The sequence below is a fragment of the Choloepus didactylus genome, chromosome 19 (assembly GCF_015220235.1).
Source record: "Choloepus didactylus isolate mChoDid1 chromosome 19, mChoDid1.pri, whole genome shotgun sequence".
NCBI lineage: Eukaryota > Metazoa > Chordata > Mammalia > Pilosa > Megalonychidae > Choloepus > Choloepus didactylus.
The window spans coordinates 13580350-13606282 of record NC_051325.1 but is presented as its reverse complement, the minus strand read 5'-3'; the positions used below and the strand labels follow the sequence as shown (position 1 = coordinate 13606282).

General features: G+C 39.6%; 1 protein-coding gene across 6 annotated transcripts in view; it reads right to left on the bottom strand.

Moving 5' to 3' along the window:
- The window catches only part of RALGAPA2 (Ral GTPase activating protein catalytic subunit alpha 2), a 323126-nt gene that overhangs the window by 203357 nt on the left and 93836 nt on the right, over positions 1-25933 (bottom strand). For all 6 annotated transcript variants that reach the window (XM_037811966.1, XM_037811965.1, XM_037811963.1 and 3 more), the window contains 4 exons: positions 23952-24119; positions 22436-22576; positions 18164-18312; positions 13768-13879 (listed from right to left, as the gene is read on the bottom strand). In XM_037811966.1, coding sequence (XP_037667894.1) covers positions 13768-13879; positions 18164-18312; positions 22436-22576; positions 23952-24119 — 570 coding nt within the window. The remainder of the gene's footprint in view (positions 1-13767; positions 13880-18163; positions 18313-22435; positions 22577-23951; positions 24120-25933) is intronic.

The following is a 25933-nucleotide window of genomic DNA, read 5'->3' as shown; positions in this document are numbered from 1 at the left end:
CTGACCACCTCGTGCTGGACTCCTTCCTCTGAGCTGTTGTGTTTCTCTTAACCTCTTTCCTCTCCAGCCTCTCCTATTCCCCCAATTCTCCCCATTGGCATTTAAACAATTCTTCCTCATTTTAAAAACAAACCAAAAATTTCCCTTGAACCCAGATTCCCCACCCACCCATCCACACCCCGCCACAACTAGCACACTAGTTTTTTCCTATCCCTCCGAAGCTGAAGAATAGAGTATCCTTTTGAAAGAATACTCTATACTTGCTCAATTCTCAACTGACCACTCTGGCTTTTGCCCTTCTGTTGCCATGCCACCTTCCGCCATGGCTCCAGTTATCAGTCTATGTGCTGATGATCTTTGAATCTCCGTGTCCAGCCCAGCTCTCTTTGCTGGTTTCTGACCTTGATCTATCGATCTGCTTACTAGATAGCTCTCCTCAGACATCCCACAGGAACCGATAACATAACATAACAGCAAAAGGAATTCAACTTCATTCACTTCAAATTTGCACCCCCTCCTTTACTTCATATTTCAATGGGATAACCCTAGACCGAGATGCCAGAGCCACAACCCTGAACACCACCCGTGACTCCTCATTCTTCATTTTCCCTCAGCTGATCACAACGTCCTTTCAATACCATTCCTGCAATCTTTCTCTAATCCATCCACTTCTCACCATGTGCACTGGCATTTTCTGAGATTTGTTCACCTTTTCTCTCAACTAGAGTTGTCACCATCCCTACCTACATTCTCCTCCCAAGGCCATAGTTATCTGTTCATAGTTATCTCTTCAGGTAGCTACCACTATCCTCCAGAAAATATCTAAATTTCTTAAAATACGTCTCTAAAATCCTACCTGACTGGGCCTGGGCTACACCATCCAGCCTCAGTTCCTTCCATGCCCACTCCCTTCCTTAAGACTCTGTTCACTTCTCTGTGTATCTCCATTTGTCTTAAGGTCCATAAACACTAAAACTTGCCACAGTGGGCAATCCTACAAAACAAGCATGTGTATATTCTGGATATTTCCTTACCTTGAAATTGCCCAATTCCTTATCTCCACCAAAATATTTCATGTCCTTTAAAACTCAAATAAAAAAATGCATCTCTTCAAATCTCCACATAGCCACGACTATCTCAGATGAGCCCCAAATGATTTCCTAATCTTATTAGAAGAAATTCTTCCACCCAAATTCAGTTTAATTCCCTGACATGTTGTCAGAGCTAAATGTACTAGTTAAGGTGCAGCCTGCAAATAACTCAATCCAATCCAGATGCCAATGTGCTCACCAAGGGTGTCAGGAATTGGACTGGGCATGGGGTAGGAGTGAATTTGCTTCATATTCCCCCCAAATTATGCATATATATATATATATATATATATACACACACATATATATATATGTTTTAGAAGAAAAAATTTTTCCTTAGCATAGACACAGGAAAACTGCAAGAAATAGAAACCTGTCTGTAATTAGGCAAGCCTGTTCTGATTACTTGAAAAATCATATTTAAAGCGATCCTTCTGCAATGTACCTGTTCTTGACATTTTACTTGGTGCAAGAGGTAAAAAGGTTAAAGTAGAGCTAAAGTAGGTAACTACATTGAGAACAAGATTTTACATACTCATAGTTAATAATCTGATTCTAAAATGAAGTTTTTTAAATTAAGGATAATAGGGAAGAAAAAAATTAAAATGATTTTATTATGACAAATATTTTTATTTGGAATAAAGTATCATCTTCTGTTTATTTACTTTTACACTCTTGTTTCCAAAATGAGTCTGAGGTCATAAACATAGAGTGATAAATACAACATTAATAAAAATTAGAAGGAAAATATAATCTTAGATGAGCAAGAGAAAGCAGAAGCTGGTAATGTTACTAGGACTTGGCCTCATATTTCACTATAGTAGTTGCTTCAGGAGAAAAAGCAGCCATTTTAGGGTGTTAAGTGCCCTACAATGGGAAGCTTGGATTGGTTTCACCTTACTACTTATAAACAAGGGCAGAATGACTTCTTCCAGCTTATAAAATTCCTCTAAGCACATATCACAAATACTTGCATGGATTTTTTGAATCACCATCATAATTCACAACAAACAATGTTTACATCCAGAGCAAAATTAGAAAAGACAGTCTTGGTGGGGGGCAAGGGGCAGCACCTTTGGATATGAAAGCAGGCCATCTTTCTAAAAAATTACCCTTTCCTAAGTGGAAAGCCCTGGACTCTTGGTTCTGCCACTAACTTTCTGATCTTGGACAAGTTGCTTGGCCTTTCTGAGACTCATATTTTTCACTAAAAGTAAAAGAGTTACATCTTTAAATGCTCTATTCTGACACCGACAAAACTTCCAGGTTGGGGAATGGCTTTTAAAAGGGACTCCTTTTTTTTTTTTTTCCTTTTTTCTTGCTTTTCTTTTCTATTTTTTTAATCTAAAAGTAACATATGTGGTTATTTTCTAGCAGAAAGCCCAAGTTGAAGGACTAGGCTAGGCTTTGGGGGAGACAAGAGTACCCAGAACATCTTTGAATTCCAGATTCACTTCTGAAGAAAGTCTCCACCCCTGTTCTTTAACTGGCAACTCAGGATGACCAAGGAATCTACCTGGAGATGCCACAAAGAGGAGAGGGGAGAAGGAAATAGTGCCTCTGAGAGACAACTGGAGTTCCTAGGATTCGGAGAGTGGAGGGAGGTCCAGCTCAACTGGCAGTACTCCTTCTGGGAACTCAGACCCCAGGGGCTGGAATTCAGATTCTGGCTTCAGTCAGCCATGCCCCCGACAGGATCAGTCACCAGGAGAACTAAAGGCTCCACACCTCCTTACACTGGTGGGGGAGCTGTGGGCTGGCAAGTGCCACCTGCTGGACAGGAGAGGAAAAGCATCAATTCTAGGGGCCTCATAGGAGGGTCTCATTCTCAGGAAAACTCCATACCCTCCTCATGAGACCTGGGCCTCTCTAGACTGGGAAAATCTGACTGGGGTCGACCAATCTGAGGAGACCCTCTCACAAAAAGGCTACATAGAGACAGGGCAAGAAACAGAAAAACAAGAGGCGAAAAATTCTGATCAACTAAAAAGAAGTTAGAGGTCTAGAATAAGTTGAACAGAACAACAGAGGTCAGAGAACAAAGCCAACCAACAAGAAACCCCTAGGTAAAAGAGAGAAAATGAGCTCCAGAATAAACTAATCAAGAAAATCAAATGCCTAGACAACTTAAGATAACAAGCCATACTAGGAAACACAAAAATATGGACCAGGCAAAGTAACAAACTAATAGTTCAACCGAGATACAGGAGTTGAGACAACTAATGCTAAATCAATTCAATGAACTGAAGGAAGATATAGCAAAAGAGATGAAGGACATAAAGAAGACACTGGATGACCACAAAGAAGAATTCATAAACTTGAAGAAACAAACAGCAGAACTCATGGGAATGAAGGCCACAATGGAGGAGATGAAAAACACAATGGAGGGACATGACGGTAGATTTGAACAGGCAGAAGTAAGTATCAGCAAACTGGAAGTCAAGACATTTGAATTCATACACACAAAAGAACAGATGGTGAAAAAAATGGAAAAATAAGAGCAGGGTCTTAGGGAGCTGAGTGACAACATGAAATCATGAATATACACGTTATGGGTATCCTGGAAGGAGAAGAGAGGGGAAAAGGGACAGAAAGAGTAACAGAAGAAATATTCATTGAAAATTTCCCAAGTATTATGAAAGAGAGAAAATTAGAGATTCAAGAAGTACAGCGTACCCTAAACAGAATAGATCCCAATAGACCTACCCCAAAATACTTACTGATCAGATTGTCCATTGCCAAAGACAAAGAATTCTGAAAGCAGCAAGAGAAAAGCAATCCATCACATACAAGGGAAGCTCAATAAGACTATGTACAGATTTCTCTGCAGAAGCCACGGAGGCAAGAAGACAGTGGCATGATATATTTAAGATACTGAAAGAGAAAAACTTCCAACCAAGAATTCTATATCCGGCAAAACTGTCCTTCAAAAATGAGGGAGAGATTAAAACATTTTCAGGCAAAAAGACACAGAGAGTTTGTGAATAAGAGACCAGTGCTACAAGAAATACTAAAGGGAGTGCTACAGGCTGATAGGAAAAGACAGGAGAGAGAGAGTTGGAGAAGAGCGCAGAAATGAAGATTATCAGGAAAGGTAAAAGGAGAGAAAGGAAAAAATAAGATATGAAAAATAAAACCAAAAGACAAAATGATAGAAGAAAGTACTGCCCTTACAGTAATAACACTAAATGTAAGTGGATTAAACTCCCCAATAAAAAGACACAGACTGGCAGAATGGATTAAAAAAACAGGACCCATCTACATGCTGTCTACAAGAAACTCACCTTAGACACAAGGACAAAAATAGGCTGAAAGTGAAAGGTTGGAAAAAGCTATTTCATGCAAACAACAACCAGAAAAAAGCGAGAGTTGCTATATTAATATCAGACAAATTAGACGTCAAAAGTAAAACAATTGAAGAAGGACACTATATATTAATAAAAGGGTCAATTCACCAAGAAAACATTAACAATCATAAATATTTATGCACCAAGCCAGAATGCCCCAAAATTCATGAGACAAACACTGAAATCACTGAAAGGAGAAGTAGACACCTCGACAATAATAGTTGGAGACTTCAATACACCACTCTCATCAATGGATAGAACATCTAGACAGAGGATCAAGAAAGAAACGGAGATGCTGAATTGTACGATAAATCAACTAGACTTGACAGACATATATAGAACACTACATCCAACAACAGCAGGATGCACTTTCCTCAAGTGCTCATGGAACAGTCTCTAGCATAGACCACATGTTGGGTCACAAAGCAAGTCTCAACAAATTTAAAAATATTGATATTATACAAAACACTTTCTCAGATCATAGTGGAATGAAGTTGGAAATAAATAAAAGACAGAAGGTCATAAAATTCACAAACATATGGAGGCTAAACAACAACCTCTTAGAAAACCGGTGGGTAAAGGAAAAAATTACAAGAGAAATTAGTAAATACCTTGAGGCAAATGACAATGAAAACACAACATATCAAAACTTATGGGATGCAGCAAAGGCAGTGCTGAGAGGGAAATTTATTGCTGTAAATGCCTATATTAAAAGAGAAGAGAGAGCAAAAATTGAAGAATTAACCATTCATCTGGCGGAATTAGAGACAGAACAGCAAACTAACCCCAAAGCAAACAGAAGGGAAGAAATAACAAAGATTAGAGCAGAAATAAATGAAATTAAGAACAGGAAAACAATAGAGAGAATAAACAAAATGAGAAGTTGGTTCTTTGAGAAAATCAATAAAATTGATGGACTGCTGGCTAGGCTAACAAAAAGAAAAAAAGAGAGAGTGGATGTAAATAAATGCAATCAGAAATGGGAAAGGAAACATAATGACTGACCCTGCAGAAATTAAGGAGATAATGAAAGATACTATGAGCAACTATATGCTAGTAAACTAGACAACTTAGATGAAATGGACAACTTCCTAGAAAAGCATAAACAATCAACATTGACTCAAGAAGAAACAGATGACATCAATAAACCAATCACAAGTAAAGAGATTGAGTCAGTCATCAAAAAGCTCTGAAAAAGGAAAAGCCCAGGACCAGATGGCTTCACATGTGAATTCTACCAAGCATTCAAGAAAGAATTAGTACCAATCCTGCTCAAACTCTTCAAAAAAATTAAGAGGGAAAGCTACCTAACTCATTCTATGAAGCCAACATCACCCTAATAACAAAATCAAAGATACTACAAAAAAAGAAAATTATAGACCAATCTCTTTAATGAATATAGATGCAAAAATCCTCAACAAAATACTTGCAAATCAAATCCAGCAGCAATTAAAAGAATTATACACCATGACCAGGTGGTATTTATTCCAGGTATGCAAGGCTGGTTCAATACAAGAAAATCAATTAATCAAAGCAGAAGAACCACATGATCATTTCGATCAATGCAGAAAAGGCATTTGACAAAATTCAACATCCTTACCTGATGAAAACACTTCAAAGGATAGGAATAGAAGGGAACTTTTTCAATATGATAAAGGCGATATATGAAAAACCCACAGCTAACATCATACTCAATAGGGACAGACTGAAAGCTTTCCCTCTAAGATCAGGAACATGACAGGGATGCCCACTGTCACCACTGTTATTCAACATTGTACTGGAAGTGCTAGCTAGAGCAATTAAGCAAGGAAAAGAAATAAAAGGCATCCAAACTGGAGAGGAAGAAGCAAAACTGTCACTATTTGCAGACGACATGATTCTATATGTAGAAAATCCAGAAAAATCTAAAGCAAAACTACTAGAACTAGTCAATGTATACAGCAAAGTGGCAGGCTACAAAATCAACACACAAAAATCTGTAGCGTTCTTATACACAAGTAATGTGCAACAAGAGGAGGAAATCAAGAAAAAAAATCCCATTTACAATAGCAACCAAAAGAATCAATTATTTAGGAATAAACTTAACCAAGGACACAAAAGACCTTTACACAGAAAACTATAAGAAACTGCTAAAAGTAATTGACCAGGACCTTAAAAAATGGAAGAACATACCATGTTCATGGGTTGGAAGACTAAATATAGTTAAGATGCAATTTTACCTAAACTGATTTATAGATTCAATGCAATACCAATTAAAATCCCAAGAACTTATTTTACAGAAATAGAAAAACCAACAACCAAATTTATTTGGAAGGGCAAGCTACCCCGAATAGCCAAAAATATCTTGAGAAAGAGGAACAAAGTGGGACGTCTCACACTACCTGACTTTGAAACATATTACAAAGCTACAGTGCTCAAAACAGCATGGTATTGGCATAAGGGTAGATATACCAACCAATGGAATCGAACTGAGGGTTCAGAAGTAGACCCTCGCACCTATGGACAATTGATCTTTGATAAGGCAGTCAAGTCAAAGCAACTGGGACAGAGCAGCCTCTTTAATAAATGCTGTTTGGAGAAATGGATATCCATTTCCAAAAGAATGAAAGAGGACACCTCTCTAACACCTTACACAAAAATTAACTCAAAATGGATCAAAGACCTAAACATTAGCAACAAGACCATAAGACTCTTAGAAGAAAATGTAGGGCAATATCTTAAAGATCTTGTGATAGGACGTGGTTTCCTAGACCTCACACCCAAGGCGCGAACAACCAAAGAACAAATAGACAAACGGGAGCTCCTCAAAATTAAACACTTTTGTACACCAAAGGACTCTGTCAGAAAAGTAAAAAGGCAACCTACTCAATGGGAGATGATATTTGGAAACCACATATCAGATAAGGGTTTAATATCCCGAATATATAAATGGATCCGACAAACCAACAACAGAAAGACAAAAAACCCAATTAAAAAATGGGCAAAAGACATGGACAGACACTTTTCTGAAGAGGAAATACAAATGGCTCAAAAACATATGAAAAAATGCTCAACTTCACTGGCTATTAGGGAAATGCAAATCAAAACCACAATGAGATATCATCTTACACCTACCAAATGGCCATTTCCAAAAAAAAAAAAACAGAAAATGATAAGTGCTGGAGAGGATATGGAGACAGAGGCAAACTTATTCATTGTTGGTGCGAATGTAGAATGGTGCACCCACTCTGGAAGACAGTTTGGAGGTTCCTCAGGAAGCTAAGTATAGATTTGCCACATGACCCAGCTATTCCATTGCTAGGTATATACTCAGAGGAACTGAAACTGAAGACACAAACGGACATTTGTAAACTGATGCTTAGTGCAGCATTATTCATGACTGCCAAGAGATGGAAATAGCCCAAATGTCCATCAACAGATGAGTGGATAAAAAAACTGTATATACACATGATGGAATATTATGCAGCTATAAGATGGAACAAAGACATGGATCATATAATAACGTGGATGAACCTTGAGGACATTATGTCGAGCGAAGTTAGCCAGAAACAAAAGGACAGATACTGTATGGTCTCACTAATATGAACAAACATTAATGAACAAACTTTGAGTTAAAAGCTGACAACACAGGCTACCAGGAGATAGAAAGAGGGTAGAGATTGGGCATTTGATGCTGAAGGACTACAGAATGTTTAGCAGGATTGATTGTATAAATCCAGAAACAGATATAATACTGTGTGACGGTAGCACAGTATTTTAAGTACATGAAACAAAGATGTCTGTGAGTAAAGCTGAAGGAGGTGGGATAGGAGAATGTATGACACCAGAGGTAAAGATAGATGATAAAGACTGGGACTGTATAACTTGGCAAAAACTGGAGAGGCCAATAACTGTTACTAAATGTACAAATATAAAAATGTTTTTGCATGAGGGATAGCAAATGAATGTCAACCATGCAGAGTGTTGAAAAAGGGACGGTATTTGGGAAAAAACATAATCAAAGCAAACTGGAGTCTATGGTCAACAGTAACACTGTAATATGCTTCCATTAAATGTAACAAAGGCAATACACCAATGCTAAGTGTGTATGAGAGGGGGATATAAGGGAGGGATACAGGATTCTTGGTAGAGGTGTTGTTTGCTGTCCTTACTATTATATTGTATTATATGACATGTTATTTTTCTTTTTATCATCCTTTTTATTATTCACTTAAAAAAAAAACCTAACTTTTTTTAAGTAATCAATATGTTCAAGTGCTGACTGTGGTGATAAATCTACAACTTTATGATGATACCATGAATGACTGACTGTACACTGTGGATAAATGTGAATATAACTCTATAAAATTGTAGGAAAAAATATATATGAGTAAAAGTGTTGGAGAAAACATGGAAAGAGGGATGTACCTATCTATAGTTGATAAACAGGAAAAATGGTGTAGCCTTTCTGAAGGTCAGTGTGGTGGTTCCACAAAAAGCTAAGTATGTGAGGATCATAAGGTCCTGCAACCTCATTATGGGGTATGTCATCGGAAGACCTGAGAGCAGAGACATGAATGGACATTTGCACACTGGTGTTCATGGAGGCAGTAATCATGATTTGCAATGGATGGAGGGAGCCTAAGAGTACACAGACTGAGGAACAGAATGGTGAACTGTGGTATGCGCATACAATGGAATATTGAACAACTACAAGGAGGAGTGAAGCTGTGAGACACAAGGAGGTGAATGGATCCTGTATACAGCATTTTGAGTGAAGTACACCAGAAATAAAGGCAAACACTATAATGCCTCACCAATATGGATTAACTACAATGTGTAAACTCAGAACTGAACCTTAGAACACAGTCTAAGAGGGGAGCGATTATTGTAATGGTCTCTAGATTATAAGCTCTTACCACAGTCAAATCTATTCCTGAATTGTAATGGCTATCTCCAAACTTTGAGATGTTGATCCCTTAATGTATAACCTGACTGATCTTTGGAATAATGGGTATCTCTGTGACACCTGAAACTCAGAGCTAGAGCTTGGCAGATATGAATGGTAGTATTAGCGCATACAGCAACTGTTTAAAAAAAAAAAAAAAGCTGAAAAAGATCCCAGACTTCAATTAGCGATATGAATGAAGCAGATCTGGTTAAGACAAGGGCAAACTGGGCCAAAGGGTAAAGGTTGAAACTGACTGTGTTTTAAAACTTCAACTTCCATGTGAGACCAAGGGAAGAGATGTCTATTTGGTGCAGGATCTATATTTTCTAAATCCATATTGTTCAAACACCACAATTACATGGAACTTTGACTAGAAAGTGAGATATGGTAGGTTAGTATAGGTTAGAGTGAAATAGTGACATATCCCAAAGTACTTTGGGCAGAGAATAAAAACATATTTACAGGGCCCCCCAATAAAGAGCTGGGGGAAAGTGCAGAAGTGTTGGACTTCCTCACCTGGACTGATGCTGATGTCACAAACATTAGGACCGGTGGTTTGATGTGCTGAGCCCTCTATCATGGGACTTGCCCTTAGGAAGCTTGTTACTGCAAAGGAGGGGCTAAACTTGTAAATAATTGTGCCTAAGAGTTTCCCTCTGAGTACCTCTTTGTTGCTCAGATGTGGCTCTTCCTCTGTTTAACTGAGCCATCTCAGCAGGTGAACTCACTCCCCTCCCCCCAACGTGGGACCCAACTCCCAGGGGTGTAAATCTCCCTGGCAACGCAGGATATGACTCCCAGGGATGAATCTGGACCCGGCATCTTGACCAAAAGGGGGATGCAAAATGAAATGAAATAAAGTTTCAGTGGCTGAGAGATTTCAAATGGAGTCGAGAGCTCACTCTGGTAGACATTCTTATGCACTATACAGATAACACCTCTTAGGTTTTAATGTATTGGAATAGCTAGAAGTAAATACCTGAAACTTTCAAAATCAAACCCAGTAGTCTGGACTCTTGAAGATGATTGTATAACAATGTAGATTACAAGGGGTGACAGTGTGACTGTGAAAACCTTGTGGATCACACTCCCTTTATGTGGTATATGGATGGGTGAGTAGAAAAATGGGGACAAAAACTAAATGAAAAATAGGGTGGGATGGGGGGATGACATGGGTGTTCTTTTTTTACTTTGATTTTTTATTCTTATTCTGATTCTTTCTGATGTAAGGAAATTGTTCAGAAATAGATTGTGGTGATGAATGCATAACTATATAATGGTACTGTGAACAGCTGATTGTACACCATGGATGACTGTATGCTATGTGAATATATTTCAATGAAACGGAATTTAATTAAAAAATAATAATAAAAGAGTTGAGTAAGATCATCTCCAAGCTCCTTCAGTGCTGAAATTCAATTCTTTATCAAATATATCCTGGCACACAGCTATATATATAAACACCTTAAGTCATGAATTACTCCTTTTCTTACACATATTTGCTAACCAACCATTTCCTATAGTTCTCTACTCACCAACTTAAGGGGACTACATAAATTGAAAATAATGGCTCATATATAAATAGAAGGGATATAGCCAGTTCCCTGGTAAACCTTCAGAGCTCAAAGCATAAGGTCACCTTTCCTACTGACAACTGAGTAAAACATCACTTAGGGCAATCACCCTGAAAAGGGACAACTCCTTGTTTGGTAAATATCTAAGACTAAGTAAAACTCAACCATCATTTGAAGGAAATTTGTCAACCAAGATTACCTACTGACAAAGAAAAAAAACACTGAAGGAAAAATTAGGAAAAGATAAAAAGATAATAGCAACTTAAAATTTCCTGCCTCCTTTAACAGTCTTCTTATTCAAATTAAAGAGTAAGAAAAAGTACTGGGAGTTTTAGACAGTCTACATGATCAAGTGGATACTAATCAGAGAGCATGTCTATTGAGTATTAGACTAAGATGATTCCCTTGTGATGCTCGACAGATCTGTTCAGACTGTTAGCATTTTTCTCTCCTCTTGGATTTCACAAAAAGACTTGGGAGCTCAAGAGATGGTCATCAGTCTCAAGTGAATCCACTCTGATCCCTGTGCAACCTTCAAGGGAGGAAGGTATCCTTCCTGACTGTGACAGATGAAGAAAGAGCCTCAGCAAGATAAAATGATTTGTTCGAGGCCACACAGCCAGGAAGGGGCAGAGCAGGATGGGAACACAGAATCTGACTCCAAAAAGCTTACCCTTTTCTCACTATTTTATGGTTAGTTCTTCATTTAACCAATGCCAAAATAATAACAACAACATCAAAACCATTTATAATTGTTGACTTCATACTAATCTTTAAGTAAGATCTGACAAAATATCCCCATTAATGAGGGGATTATTTTTCCAAAAACAAAACAAAAACAAGCCAAAAACACAACTCCAGAATGGATTTTTGCTTAATCTGTGAATAAGTTCTCTCTCTAATTCCAGCACACATAATAGGTGAAGGGCAGGCAGCTGCTGAGGACCAGGGAGTGGCACGCGGCCGACGCTGGTTCCAGTGCAGGTCCAGATGGAGGCCCAGGCCCATTAGAGCCGGGAGCCCACAGAGATGCCGACCCTGAGACTCTCCATGAGTCAGAGCAGAGTGAGCACCATGTCTGTATGTCCAGGCAGGAAGCAAAGCAGGGTCAGTGCCACCTTTGAGGCACCAGAAGGGCAAAGCCCTGGACACAGGCGAAAGAATGCGTCAAGCCACTTCATGTAATCAGTAACCAGGCAACACAATCAGAGTAAAACTGATTATCTTTTTTGGGGACAAGTGAGTACAAGCCTCTCATACACTTTGCATCAACACTGAGATCCTTTAATTACATGAAATTATTAAAAATTAATATGAGCAACTGGGTTCTCTTATGTCTATTCAATTAATTTCTCTTTTTGTCACCTTCACTATATATCCTACCTATATTCTAGATGTATCCTTCAAATCCATCTTCAGGTTGACTGGAGGGGGGTTGGGGGGTGAGTTAGCTTCTCCTCCCTGCAACTGTCTGCCAATTCATGACCCACTATGCTTTCTCCTTTCGATTCATTCAAAGTCTGGCCATCCAAACTAATGCCTTTCTTTATGTAGAATGTCACATTTTTCTAGAACCTTTTCACACCATTCTCTTTGAGAAATGCTTCATAAATTCTATGCACCCTATAAATAAGAATGCTTTCCAGAGCAACACAGCAGTACCATCCCCAGGACCCCTGAAAACTTCCACTTTCCCAGGCAGTTCGTCGTCTACCTACTCTTCCCTCCCCACTCTGGGGGGTACCTGGGTTAACAGCCCGTCCAGGCAACTCATGTTCTCGACCCTTCTCACCACATGTGATGCAAGAAAAACAGCTGTTTCCTGGGCTCTCCGCTCCCACCTAAGGCCAGCCCGGCCATCCTCACCTCACCTCACCTCACCTCCTCGCCTTATCCAGGACTTCATTTCTGCAGTTATCCTCTTTCTCTCCCAAACTATCCTGTTCTCCCTCAATGGACCATCCCACTGGCAAGCAAACATACCTTAATACCACTCACCTTAAACCTGCCCCCCAACAGAGGCCCCCACTCCACCTACCTTCCCTTTCTCTCCTACCTTCTTCAGCAATACCTCTGCAAAGCCTTGCAACACTTGCTTCCTCACTGCCCAGTTCTCAAGTTCTCTCCATCATCCAAGTGGGCTGTACTACGCTACCCCTCCCACCCCCCCACCCCCACCCCAGAATTGCCTACAATCTCAGACGCTTACAGCTTGTCAAGACCAGTGGTCAACTGGCCTTTCTCCTCAGGGCCAACACTGTGTCCCAGGTGTCCAGGTCACACGCTTCTGTGGTTCTCCTCCTCTCTCTCTGGCCGCTCCTTCTCCTCCACCAGTTGTGTCCTCGCCCTCCTCCCTCTGTTACAAGGACTCTCTCCCTGGGCAATCCTGTCTGGGCCTGTGGCTTTAAAGACCAGGACCCTACACACAGATGGCTCTCGCATTCTTATTTCCTGCCCAGACTACCCATGGCCTCACTCCCACTTCCTTGCTTCCATTCATCCGTCATCCCCCTAACTTCTTCAAATCCACCTAGCCCACCACCAAAGTCACCGGCCCTTGTCATCTTCCTAACTTCTGCCAACCTCAAGCAAACCAAAAGAGGAAGTAGATGGCAGAGAAGTGGGAAAGCCTAAAAGAAGCCCAGCGCCAACTGCAGAGAACAGATTACAACCCCCGGGACAAAGCCAAGAAGCAAAATTTCTCATTAAATTACTAGAAATTTAAAGTCAATTTAATGTTGCTCTTAAAATTCTCAATGATTAAAACTAATTTGCTGTAAAATTGGATTCATTTTATGTTTCATGTTTTAATAAAAAAGACTTACCCTAAACAGTAACCCTGCCAAGCTCTGGGCAAACAAGTCCTTTATTTGTTTATCCTTTGGCTTCTGCATGACAGCTTCTGTTATCCTGAGTAGTATTTGCAACATCTGTTCCCTGGGCCACCCAAAATAAAAGCTTGTATTATTAATCATGTCTCCAAAACACTGTAATCTGTAGGTACAATAAATTCTCCCAAGAATTCAGAAACACTGATAGTCAGGTATTACGCAGAACTATTAAAAATCTGGACTCCACTTACATAATTAATACAGTATTTTATCAAAATATAATCCACCGTATATTACAACAGTTCTAAAAGTCTGCCTATGCCCACACCAAGAGGCAAAATAAAATAGGTATCATCCCAGCCTGCTTTTCTCCCCTTTGCAAAAAGGGAGCCAAGATTGTTTTCTCTACCCATGTGGTAGTTCATAGGCACTCGGTGAAGAGCTGTGCCTATCAGAACTTGTGAGCCCTCTTTACTGTTAAGATCTCTTATTTCATTTGATCTGTTAAGGTCTCCCTATCTATCTTTGCAACAGGGAAAGAAAAATGACTTTCTGATCTTTATTCTGAAGACATACACAGTCAGCGTCATAAAACAACCAAACTCTATTCCTCCAGGTGGAGAGTTGAAAGGCCATGATTGGACACTTCCCGTGTGGCCTGTGTGCCGGGAAGATCCTGGCCCTGTGCCACGGTGCACACCTGAGGTGACAGCAGCTGTGACATCTCAATCCCAGTCAGCTAGGACCTTTATAGGCCCATGTAGCAGTATATTTTGAGTAAAAGGTCTTTGAAGAGTATAAAACGCTACAGAGGAAAAATAATACTGCTAACTCTGATGATAATAATAATCTCTTTAGAACAGCCAAAGGGCTTTTCATTCTTAAAGCTAATTACAGTCCTCATCTCAGATTATCGGCTCACTTTTTCTTTTCCTGGACTCAGTGGGAACAGACAACCCATTGTCTTTTGTATGTGAGGGAGGTCCATTTGTTCTCTGAGGGCAATCACCCCGGTTTCCTTTTAACTGCTCCTTGGAGGTCTTCCACACTCATCATTCATTCATCTTTATAACTTTCTCTTTGGCCTTCTGCTACTTAGTGATAAACCCAAGAACTGGACAAAGTAATCTAGCCGATGTTAGATAACGAGATCTTTAGATCATTGTTCCTTTTGGCTTTTCTTGCATCTTTGCATACCAGAAAGTATTTTCCCTTAACACAACATGCTGCTGAATGTCATTAAACTTCTAGGGTATAATGACCTCTAGGGATTTCCTACCATCTTGGCAGCCGATGCCACTTGATTTTCATCCCCATGGCTGTCCGCTGGCACGCATTTTCACTGTGTGCTATCCTGCCTTTTTTGCTGGTTCCTGTACACCATGTCTAGGGGTTCTGGGCACATGGAAGGGGGAGGGCAATCAGGCCACGTGAGATATGGACACACATGCGTGGGTGTGACAGTGACTTTGAAGGGGAGAATGAGGGTAGAGTGGCACAGAGCTGGGGCCAGCCCATTGCTCACCACTATCATGGGCACCCAGACCCCTGCCACGCGATGCTTAAGAAAACAAACAACCATCCCTTCCACACAGCAAATGTTTACATACCCATGTAGTGAGCATGTTGAGAACAAAAGACCTAATTCTCAAATAAAACTTTGGTCATGGGAACTGCTATTAAAAAAAAGCAAATCTGATTACAGCAATGCCTGACAAATACACGGGGTTAATTCCATTTGCAAACCCATGAAAGCCGGGAAAGATGTGGAATTCCCATGCATAGTGTTTGGGGAGAAAAACATTGCAGTTTGGAAAAATCTTTCCAAACAGAAAGACATACAAACCCACATGCTGCCAGTTTTGACTTCAGCTTATTCCATTCTATTTTGTAAAGCAATGACTTTTGGTCACTCCTCCTCAAAGGAAACCCACTTGAAGAGTACAACACACTAGTGTAGGAGCACACAGAGTTATGAGTATGTACCATTCTGCACCCAGCAGAGAAACCACAATATCCCTACGATCTTTTTCATTTTATCCCCAGCTCCTCAAATGGGCAGTATTGTTACAGAAACAGATATCAATTATTTACAATTTGAGGACCGCTTCTCAGCACCCTCCAGGCTACAGCCCTGGTCTAAGCCGTTGTCAGCTATTGTCGTGGTCTTTTATGCTCCATCACACTGCCTGTTCCCCATGAGGCAGCCAGAGAGATCTTATGGATATCAGATCATATCAATTCTTGCTCAATACCCTCCAGTAGCTGACAGCACACACTCAGAGGTAGCCAGTGTCCTTGTCCCTGGGACGCCATCTCCTCCCACTCTCCCTCTTGCCCCGTCCACTCCAACACAGTGGCGTCTTGTTCTCCCCAGACGTACCACACTTCTTCCTGTTTTCCCATCTGGCTTTTGCACTTGTTCCTGTACCAGGTGTGCTCCTCCCTTAACCTCCCCCTGGCTCCTCCTCCCTCCAGTTGGGGCTCTGCTCTAATGCTTCTCCTACAAAAAGGCCTTCCCTGACACCTGGGGAGCTTAGCTCCCTCTCCCTCTACCCGGAACAATACGTGCCCAACTCAGGACTCTCTGTCCCTTTGTCCACTTCATTGTTCTTCTTAGCACCTAATGCTACCTGAAATTGTTTTGTGTGTTAATTATGTCTCTCACTCCTATGGAGATGTCTATCTATAGGAGGGAAGGTGGCAGGGAGAGAAGGAAGGAGGGAGGGAAGGGAGGAAGAGAGGGAGGAAGGGAAGTAGGGAGAGAAATTCAGGGACTGTCTGGTACTTAAATACATAAGAAAATCTGCTAAAGGAAAAGTCACATCCCTTTTTATGTACCACTGACTATCTTTTGGTAAGTATTCTCATCTAATTCTATCATTTTTAAAATACTTTCACCAGGAATCTCTGAATTATTATTTTTTTTAAAAAAAAGAACAGAATTGCTTAATTTTATGTCCTAGAATTTTCACACTTGCAAAGATTATTTGTATAATTCTGTATACAAAGGTATACAGAATTCATAGAATGTTCAAAGGGGAAAAAATGAAAAATACTATAGATACAACTATGGAGCAGATATTTCAGTAGAAAGCATACCAGCATTTCTCATTACTTTCAATATTACTGATGCTACATTTAACATTGTTTAAATCCTATTGTTCATCACTGTAATACTTCCAGCTTAGACAATTGCCTGAGTTGGCACATAGTGCTAAGTATAAAAGTCTGAGAAAGATGACAACAAAATCGACATCTCAAAATGGTCATTTTGATACCTGTGGTCTCTGTATTTTAAACTCCCTGTATGACCTATTCCTCTGAGCCCAGCCCTCCCTCATCTGTGAAAGAAAAAGGTGGGGTCCAAGGACCCCCAGAGGACCCTTCAGGTCAGACAGGGCTTGTCTCCATGATTTCCCAGCCCACTGCACAGGCTCCTTCTAAGGCACCCTCGTGCCACCTCGAAGACATCCAGAAAGGGCATCCAGAATGCAGGTGTGGTAGGCAGGGGCTCGAAGGCCTTCCAGTGGGAGTGACCCCAGCTGAGGTCTGCAGTGGGCTCAGAGGACTGACAGCAGAGGCAGAAGATCACTTAGGAGGCTGCTGACACCAGTCAAGCAGGCGGTGAGAATGGAAATGTGGAAAGGACAGACTGAAGAAGCACTCTGAAGGCAGAGTGATCTTATAGAGGCATGAAGGGAGTGGAAGGAATGGAAAGTGACTCTGAGGTATTCTGTTCCGATTGCTGAGAACCACTGAAAATACCTCACGAGCTTGAGTGATACAGTGACATTCATTATGGGAGAAGGGCAACAGGAAGAAACATAATGGATTGTGTACTTAGGGGTATTATAAACACAAAAACATCAAACAAAAATGAAGAACGGAAAGGAGAAAACATTGTGTAAACGTATTTTAATGATGGCACTATATTTCTGACTACTCTTTTGGGTCACTTCGACAATTTATCACTTAAAACAATTGTTTTCCAAATGAATCTAAAACTTCCAGTTTTAAGCAGTAAAAATCAGTTTCCAGCACCCGGGACAACTAACAAGCTCTCTTGGGCTTACAAAGAATGATATTATAAAACACCAATTACTGCTCTTCCACAAAACCAGGTTTGATGAGATGAAAACGGAAAAAATCTACTAAACAGTAATATGACTTCGTTCTCTTAAGAACATTTTTTAAGCCAATAATGAAAATAAATGAACTATCAAGGGACTAGGTACTTACCTTCTTCGTAATTTACAGAAAATTGATTATCATCTTATTGTTAACTTTATAAAGCCATTTAATAAATGGAGGCTTTAACATTTTATTTATTATGTTGAAAAATAAAAATATCTATTTAACAATACTCATTTATTTAAAAAAAACTTACCATGTCTTTTTATTCATTGTAAGCTCCATTATCATGCGCCTAAAAATAAACAAAACAGCTTTACAGGCATCAACTTGTTCTTTCAAGAGCATGGGGACTTCAGCACATGGTTCTAGCAAAAAGACGTTTGCAGCGTTCGTCAAAAATACCTTAAAATCAATAAATTCTACATTAGGAAATATAATTAAGCATATGAATCTAAACAAATTTTGCTGAAAGACAATATTAATTTCACTCTATCAATGAACCATCTTTGAGTTATTTCAAGACAGATTCTATTTCAAAAAGGCAAGTAGCACCAACACATACTCAAGATTTTCATAGTTCACCCCTTAGAATCACTTAAATACTGAGATACCTGGAAGTCCTTTTATTTGGCAAAAAGTACTACTACATATTGACATTTACAACTTCAGAAATTTCATGAATCAGAAAAGATTCCAAAGACTTGTTTTGCCACCCCTCAAAAAAAAAAAAAAAAAAAAATTATAATAATAATAAAAAAAAAAAAAGGAAAAGGGAAAACTAGATAGGATTGTTGCTTCTGGACTCTGGGTGAAAAACTTACGGATGGGGGAGGGGAGGCAAAGTGGACCTATGGCCAGACAGTGCCCAGAAAGAACTATTTGGCCACTATGGAATCTTCCAGCACATGAACTCCTTGCTGACGGTAAGCACAACCAGCACCACCCAACAAGGGCGAGACCCTCCAAGGGCAGTGGTGTGCCAGGAAATAGACAAAGCCACAGGCTCAACACTGCACATCTTCCAGGAACGTATTCTTTAAATATGAAAATACATTATGTAGTAGAATAAAAAATCTAAGTGAATTTGTAAGATGAAAACTAGGATTTTTTAAAAAAAGTAGATAATCAGACCTTTAGGATACAAGTTCACTGTTCTGTATCAGGAGTATTTCCATAGAAAAAGTGTGACAAGCACTGATCCAGACAATAATTTAGAAAGTTAACTGATAAAGGGAACTTCAGTAAAATAACAATATTTCCCATTTACGTAGATAACACTAGCCACCTATCAACTTAGGGTACTCCAAGGTGTCAATCTAGTGACAAAGATGGATCTGCTTCACCTATAGAGAGTTACAGTCCCTCTTAGGTCTCTTTTGTGTTCAGCAGTACAAACCCCAAGGGTTTGGAAACAATCAGAGCTTCTCTAGCTCATTTGTGGATGAAATTCAAGAAAACATTTCAAAATAAATGCACAAACTGACCAGAGAAATTAAAATTAACACACTCAAAAGGAAAGTGAGTGAACTAAAATGTTGACTGTCTCTAAGATGTGGGATTTAACATATGTAAGATGAAAAAGACATCATGTCCCAGCTTTCTAGGGAGGATCACTAAATAAGTACTATGATAGTTGATAATGGATGATGACATCCATTTAAAAATTGTGTATGGGAAATTAAGAAAAAAATTTAGAGTGAAGAATTTACTAGCCTTCAAGGAAAAAAAAAAAAAAACTATAGCCAAATATTAGCTTTAAAAAGCTAATAGCTTTTAAAAGAACTATGCTATAGATGAGATATGCAATATAGATCCTTTTAATTCAATGTATTTGGCTTTTGAATTTGAATTTGACACTTTTGCATATTCCCAAGTAAAGTGTACAGTTTGCATATACTACATTTCTTTCATTTTACTTTTTAAAAAACATCAAAATGACAACTATATGAATATTTCTGATTACCTTCTTGGAACCAGGTAAGGTAAAAATAAGCAAAAAAAATTAGCATGTCCAAACTATACTTTTCAAAAGCAACTACAGAAGAGTACTGTCTTATCAAACCTTAATTCGGCCACTTTTTCCTAACGAACCAAGTGAACAACCAAGATTTTAGATACAGTGAGAACAAAGCAGTTATTTAAATCCAAACTACATACTTTGAAAAACTGCAGAACTATAATCAAATAGAATTGTTTTCCTTAGTTCATCCAAGTAGATGTAACTTGTCCTTTCAGAAATCCAGGGAATCCAGGGAAAAAGCTGGCACCGCCTTTCTCCAACCCACCTCCTGCCAGCTGACAAGGGCAACCCCCAGGAGGGAGGAGGCAATGGAGGAGCACAGGCAGGGAGGACCTCCTCCCTGACTTGCTCCAAAGTTCTCTGAATGTGCTCGAGTAAAAACATCTTGATTTTTAAAATTTATTTCAAATTATTTGCTAATTTTCAATGAAAAATAAACACATTAGTTACATTATATTAAACTGCTAGTTAGCTTGAAAACAAAAAGGATACCATAACAATGAATGTCTCCACGAGAGAGGTGACAGAAACACAACGTCATCAAGAATTGGGTAATGTGCATGCCATGCCCATGCTTTCCAGACTCCATACTTGGCCTCTGTGTGGGAGGCCTCACTGGACATGGCCATAACCTGGGATAAGGTGGGCAAGGTGATGGGCAGGGAGCAGGGAAACAGAGTCGTGCTGTCATTCCACTTATACTCCTAACAACCTAAAACCTGGATGGGACCCAAGAGTAATCTCCCAATCCCCATTTTTGAGATAAAATCCTGAGGTCTGGGAGGTTAGGAGATGAGGTTAAGTTGCTTTTTGCAGTGTTCCCAATTCATTTTAGTCCTATTTCACGTCATTCAGATAAATAGCTAAGAACTAGGACATTAATCATCACTCTTTATAGACAGTAAGTCAGATGCTCACATTTGCCTTGGTCAATTTTTAAGAGGAATATTACTTATAAGCTTATATCACCACCAAGCCTGTCTTGCAAATTACAGTCCAGATAACTACCCACAGGTGTTCCAAAGACACATTTAAGATTAAATTTCACGTCATGATACATTCTCTATATAGTAACCTCTCTCAAAATACTACAACCAGTTCTTATGTCTCTTTGACTAGAAAAAAATCTTTAAAATTGCATGTAGGACAATTGAATGGAACTTTGAATAGGAAGTAAGATATGGTAGGTCTGTATAGGTTAAGAGTGTAATAGCAATATATCCCAAAGTAATTTTGGCAGAGAATAATATATATATTCAGCCCATCCCTCCACCCACCCCACCCCCCCAAGAGCTGGGGGAGGATGCGGAGGTGTTGGACTTCCTCACCTGGATTGTTGCTGATGTTCTCACAAACACTGGGGACAGATGGCTTGATATGCTGAGCCCTCTGATTTGGGGCTTCCCCCTATGAAGCATGTTACTGCAAAGGAGAGGCTAAACCTGCTTATAGTTTGCCTAAAGGTCTCCCCCTGAGTGCCTCTTTGTTGCTCAGATGTGGCCTCTCTCTCTAACTAAGCCAGCTTAGCATGGGATCTCACTGCCCTCCCCTCTACGTGGGACCTGACTCCCAGCGGTGCAAATCTTCCTGGCAACGCAGGATATGTCTCCCAGGGATGAATCTGGACCCAGCATCGTGGGATTGAGAACATCTTCTTGACCAAAAGGGGGATGCGAAATGAAACAAAATAAAGCTTCAGTGGCTGAGAGATTTCAAATGGAGTCTAGCGATCACTCTCGTGGGCACTCTTACGCACTATATAGATAACACTTCTTAGGTTTTAATGTATTGGAATAGCTAGAAGCAAATACCTGAAACTACCAGACTCCAACCCAGTAGCCTTGACTCTTGAAGACAATTGTATAACAATGTAGCTTACAAGGAGTGACAGTGTGATTGTGAAAACCTTATGGATTGCACTCCCCTTATCCAGTGTATGGAAGGATGAGTGGAAAAATGGGGACAAAAACTAAATGAAAAATAGGGTGGGATGGGGGGGATGATTTGGGTGTTCCTTTTTACTTCCATTTTTCGTTCTTATTCTGATTCTTTCTGGTGTAAGGAAAATGTTCACAAATCGATTGGGGTGATGAATGCACAACTATATGATGGTACTATGAACAGTTAATTGTATATCATGGATGACTGTATTGTATGTGAATATATCTCAATAAAACTGAACTAAAAAAAAGAAGAAGCTGAATAGCATCATTTCATATATACTTAATTAAATATGTATATTTTAAAAAAATAGATTGGGGTGATGAATGCACAACTGTATAATGGTACTGTGAACAGCTGATTGTACACCATTGATGACTGTATGGTATGTGAAAAGAAAAAAAAAAATGCATGTGGGAAATTAGGAAGAAAACTTAAAATGAGAATTTAACAGCCTGTTATGACAGATGGCTAATACTTTATGGGATGTTATCCCCAATAAACACGTATTTAAAATGGCCCCATTCAAGGGGTCCTCCTTCATGCCCTGGCCTGGCCACATACCTGGAGCATAGCCTGGGCACCAGCTTTCACACACTTATCCTCCTCTTCTACGACACAACCTCTGCTCACAGCACTTGTGAAAGAGTATGTCCGGCCCCAACTGGAAGATCGCTTATGGCCACTGGAACTTTCAGACGAGGCCTTCAGGAAATAACAGTCCATTAACAGAGTAGGAAGGAGCACACACTCACATATTTAATTCCCTATGCTCATGAGAATTTATGAGACTATAGGTTCTGGAAAGGCAAACTTTTCTCCACTTTGTTCACTTCTCAACCTCCAGCCCCCAAAATAGCGCCCAGCACTTGGTGCTGAAGAAATAATGCATGCGCAGTGATGGAACAATCAGGCAATATAGCCCTTTAAAATGTGGTGACTCATTTACTTATCTATTCATTTTGACTTCATGATGAGTTATTAAAATGACTTCACTGAAACAAAATTGAAATTACGGAATACAGGTGTTTAAAAGTGTATATGCCAGGGTGACAGTGTGATTGTGAAAACCTTGTGGCTCACACTCCCTTTATCTAGTGTACAGATGGATGAGTAGAAAAATGGGGACAGGGACTAAATGAAAGAGGGTAGGATTGGGGGATGATTTGGGTGTTCTTTTTTACTTTTATTTTTTATTCTTATTTTTATTTTTTTCTGGTGTAAGGAAAATGTTCAAAAATTGATTGGGGTGATGAATGCACAACTATATGATGGCACTGTGAACAGTTGATTGTACACCTGGATAACTGTATGGTATGTGAATATATCTCAATAAACTGATTTTTTTTTTTAAAGTGTATATGCCTTTGGTTACAAATATTTCAAAATTGTTGTTTATTTCTATGACAAACACCCACTTCTGGAAATAATTTCCCAACTAGATTTAAAAAAGTAGCTTGCCAGAAACATAAATATGACTTAAGTTTCTTTTACATCTCAGGAAGACGTCCCACTTTGTTGTTTACATTTATTCAACAACCTCTAGCTTTATCTAACGTGGACTGAAAGATCAATTCTGGCAGTGCTCTTTACGAGGACAGTGCTCACCCTGCAGCGAGGCGTACGATGGAGCTCGCACTCATTTAGTTCCTAGTCCTTTCCAATGTGGGACATCCCAATTGCTTCCGGTAAAGTCCACTGCATAAGAAAGGTCTCCTGAAACATTCTAAATTCTCCAAATGCTATTTATATAAACATGCCAAGCATAAGGCAGGGACTTTTTTGTAGTCTCATAGAAATGTGTAAAATATGACAGTTTATGAAACAACTCTGTGTGACAACTACTGATGAAGCTGCAATGTGCACGTGGCCCCGGCCTGATGGTTTAGGGGTGACGTTCTTGAATAGAACACAGAAGCTGACCCACTGAGATGGTCCTCATAGGACTTAGCAACTAGAGAGCAGCAGATATAACAAAGAAGGAATCTGTATGCCTGTGTCCCACCGACCAGGACGCTTGACTGAGCAGGTACACTTTACTAAAATATATATATTCCCAGAAACAGTGATAAAATATTACCTCCTTGTTATCAGTCTCTGAAAATCCTAATTTTTCAGCATCTTCTTGAGCAGCATCTTTTTTATCAGGTTCCTCCATGAACACAGGTTTGTCCTGAAGGATCCACTTTCTGTACACTTGAACTACTTTTCTTGTTACAGCTATGTCACAGGAAGGCAACAAAAATGCCTGAAAGGAAAGAAAAAAAAAAACTCTGTTCATCCCCATACAAGCTCAGATCACCATAGAGCCACATATAACAGACATTTCAAATGGCCATCATTAGTTTCAGACTTTCCTTAGAAACATACAGGCTTGTTAATATATTACACAGGGTGACATCTCTCTGTGGACACCAAAATTAACTGAGGAAAAAAGACACTCTCATAATTGGGTCAGAAAACATAACACAGTTTAGAAATAACTTCTATATTGCGAACCAATCATTTTTTCCCACAAAGACAACCAAAATTCATGCATATATAGGTAGTTTAATTGGCTATATAAAACACAGCATAATTGTACAACTGGAAACTTTTCCCAAAGCATAAGGAACAGACCGAGATAGACATGTGAGCACAGCCAGCGGAAGCCCATTGTTCGCACCTCTTCCCAACTCCGTGATCAGTGATGTCATATAAGGGCAGCCTGAAATGGCCATGGTGAGAGCCACAGAAATCAGCAAATGCTACAAATCAGGGTTTTTTTTTTCTTTTCTTTCATTCTTTTTTTGTTGGAGAGCCAGTTTTTCAACATTTACCAGGACACCAATGTTAATGAGAGCCGCTGGCCAGTTGTAGCATTGTGCATATTTAGACGAAGTTAACATTAAGAAAGCCCCCTCTGCTGGTTTGTATATATTATGTACTCCAGAAAAAGCCATATTCTTTAATGCAATCTTCTAGTGGCAGACATATTAGAGTTGATTAAGTTGAAACCTTTGGATTAGGTTGTGTCCATGGAGATGCGACCCACCTAACAGTAGGTAATAATAACTCTGATTGGATAATTTCCATGGAGGTGTGGCCCTGACCATTCAGTGTGGGCCTTGATTGGTTCACTGGAACTCTATAAAAGCTAAGACCGAAGGAGCTCACAGCTAGCGGTAGCTGAGACAGACGTTTTGAACATGGACATTGGAATATGATGCAGACATTTGGGAGAATGCCATTTTGAAATGCAACCTGGAGCAAGCAGATGCCAGCAACGTGCCTTCCCAGCCGACACAGGTTTTCTGGATGCCATTGGCCATCCTCCAGTGAAGGTACCCGATTGTTGATGCGTTACCTTGGACACTTTATGGCCTTAAGACTGTAACTGTATAACCAAATAAACCCCCTTTTATGAAAGCCAATCCATTTCTGGTGTTTTGCAAAAAGGCAGCATTAGCAAATCAGAATACCTCCTTACACATCTGCATGATAATTTTGATATAATGAGATAAGATTCCCCAAACCCAAAAATGTAAAGGGGAAATTTGCCTTTTGAGTATCAGTTTTAAGGAAGATTTCTGTACAAGGAGTAAACACCCAGGGCAGGCACTTTACCAAGTATCTCAACACTCAGAAGAATGCATTAATTCTATAACTGAGGACACAGAGGTCAGAACACTGAGATGTTTTCCCAAGGTTACAAAACTGGTTAGCAACCAGTCAAGGTCAATCTTAGGTTTCAGAGATTTGTTTAAATACCGTCCTTCAGGTTCATGCCACAGGATCCAGTTACAGGCTGATTTCAGTCACAAGGGATCATACAACATATACATTTCCATGGGTGGTGGTCCTATCACACCCAATTTCACAACAGAAGAGTTTCTGTTATAACAAGACTGCAATGTATCAGTGTCTCAAACATTTTGAATTATATGTCAGAGAAGATCAACAAAGGAAAGGAGTATGACAAAATACAAAAGCATACCATTCTAATTTTTCCCCAAAATGTTATTACAAGAAGTTCCACACTACAAAAATGTTGATAAAATTTTACAGTGAACACCCATACAC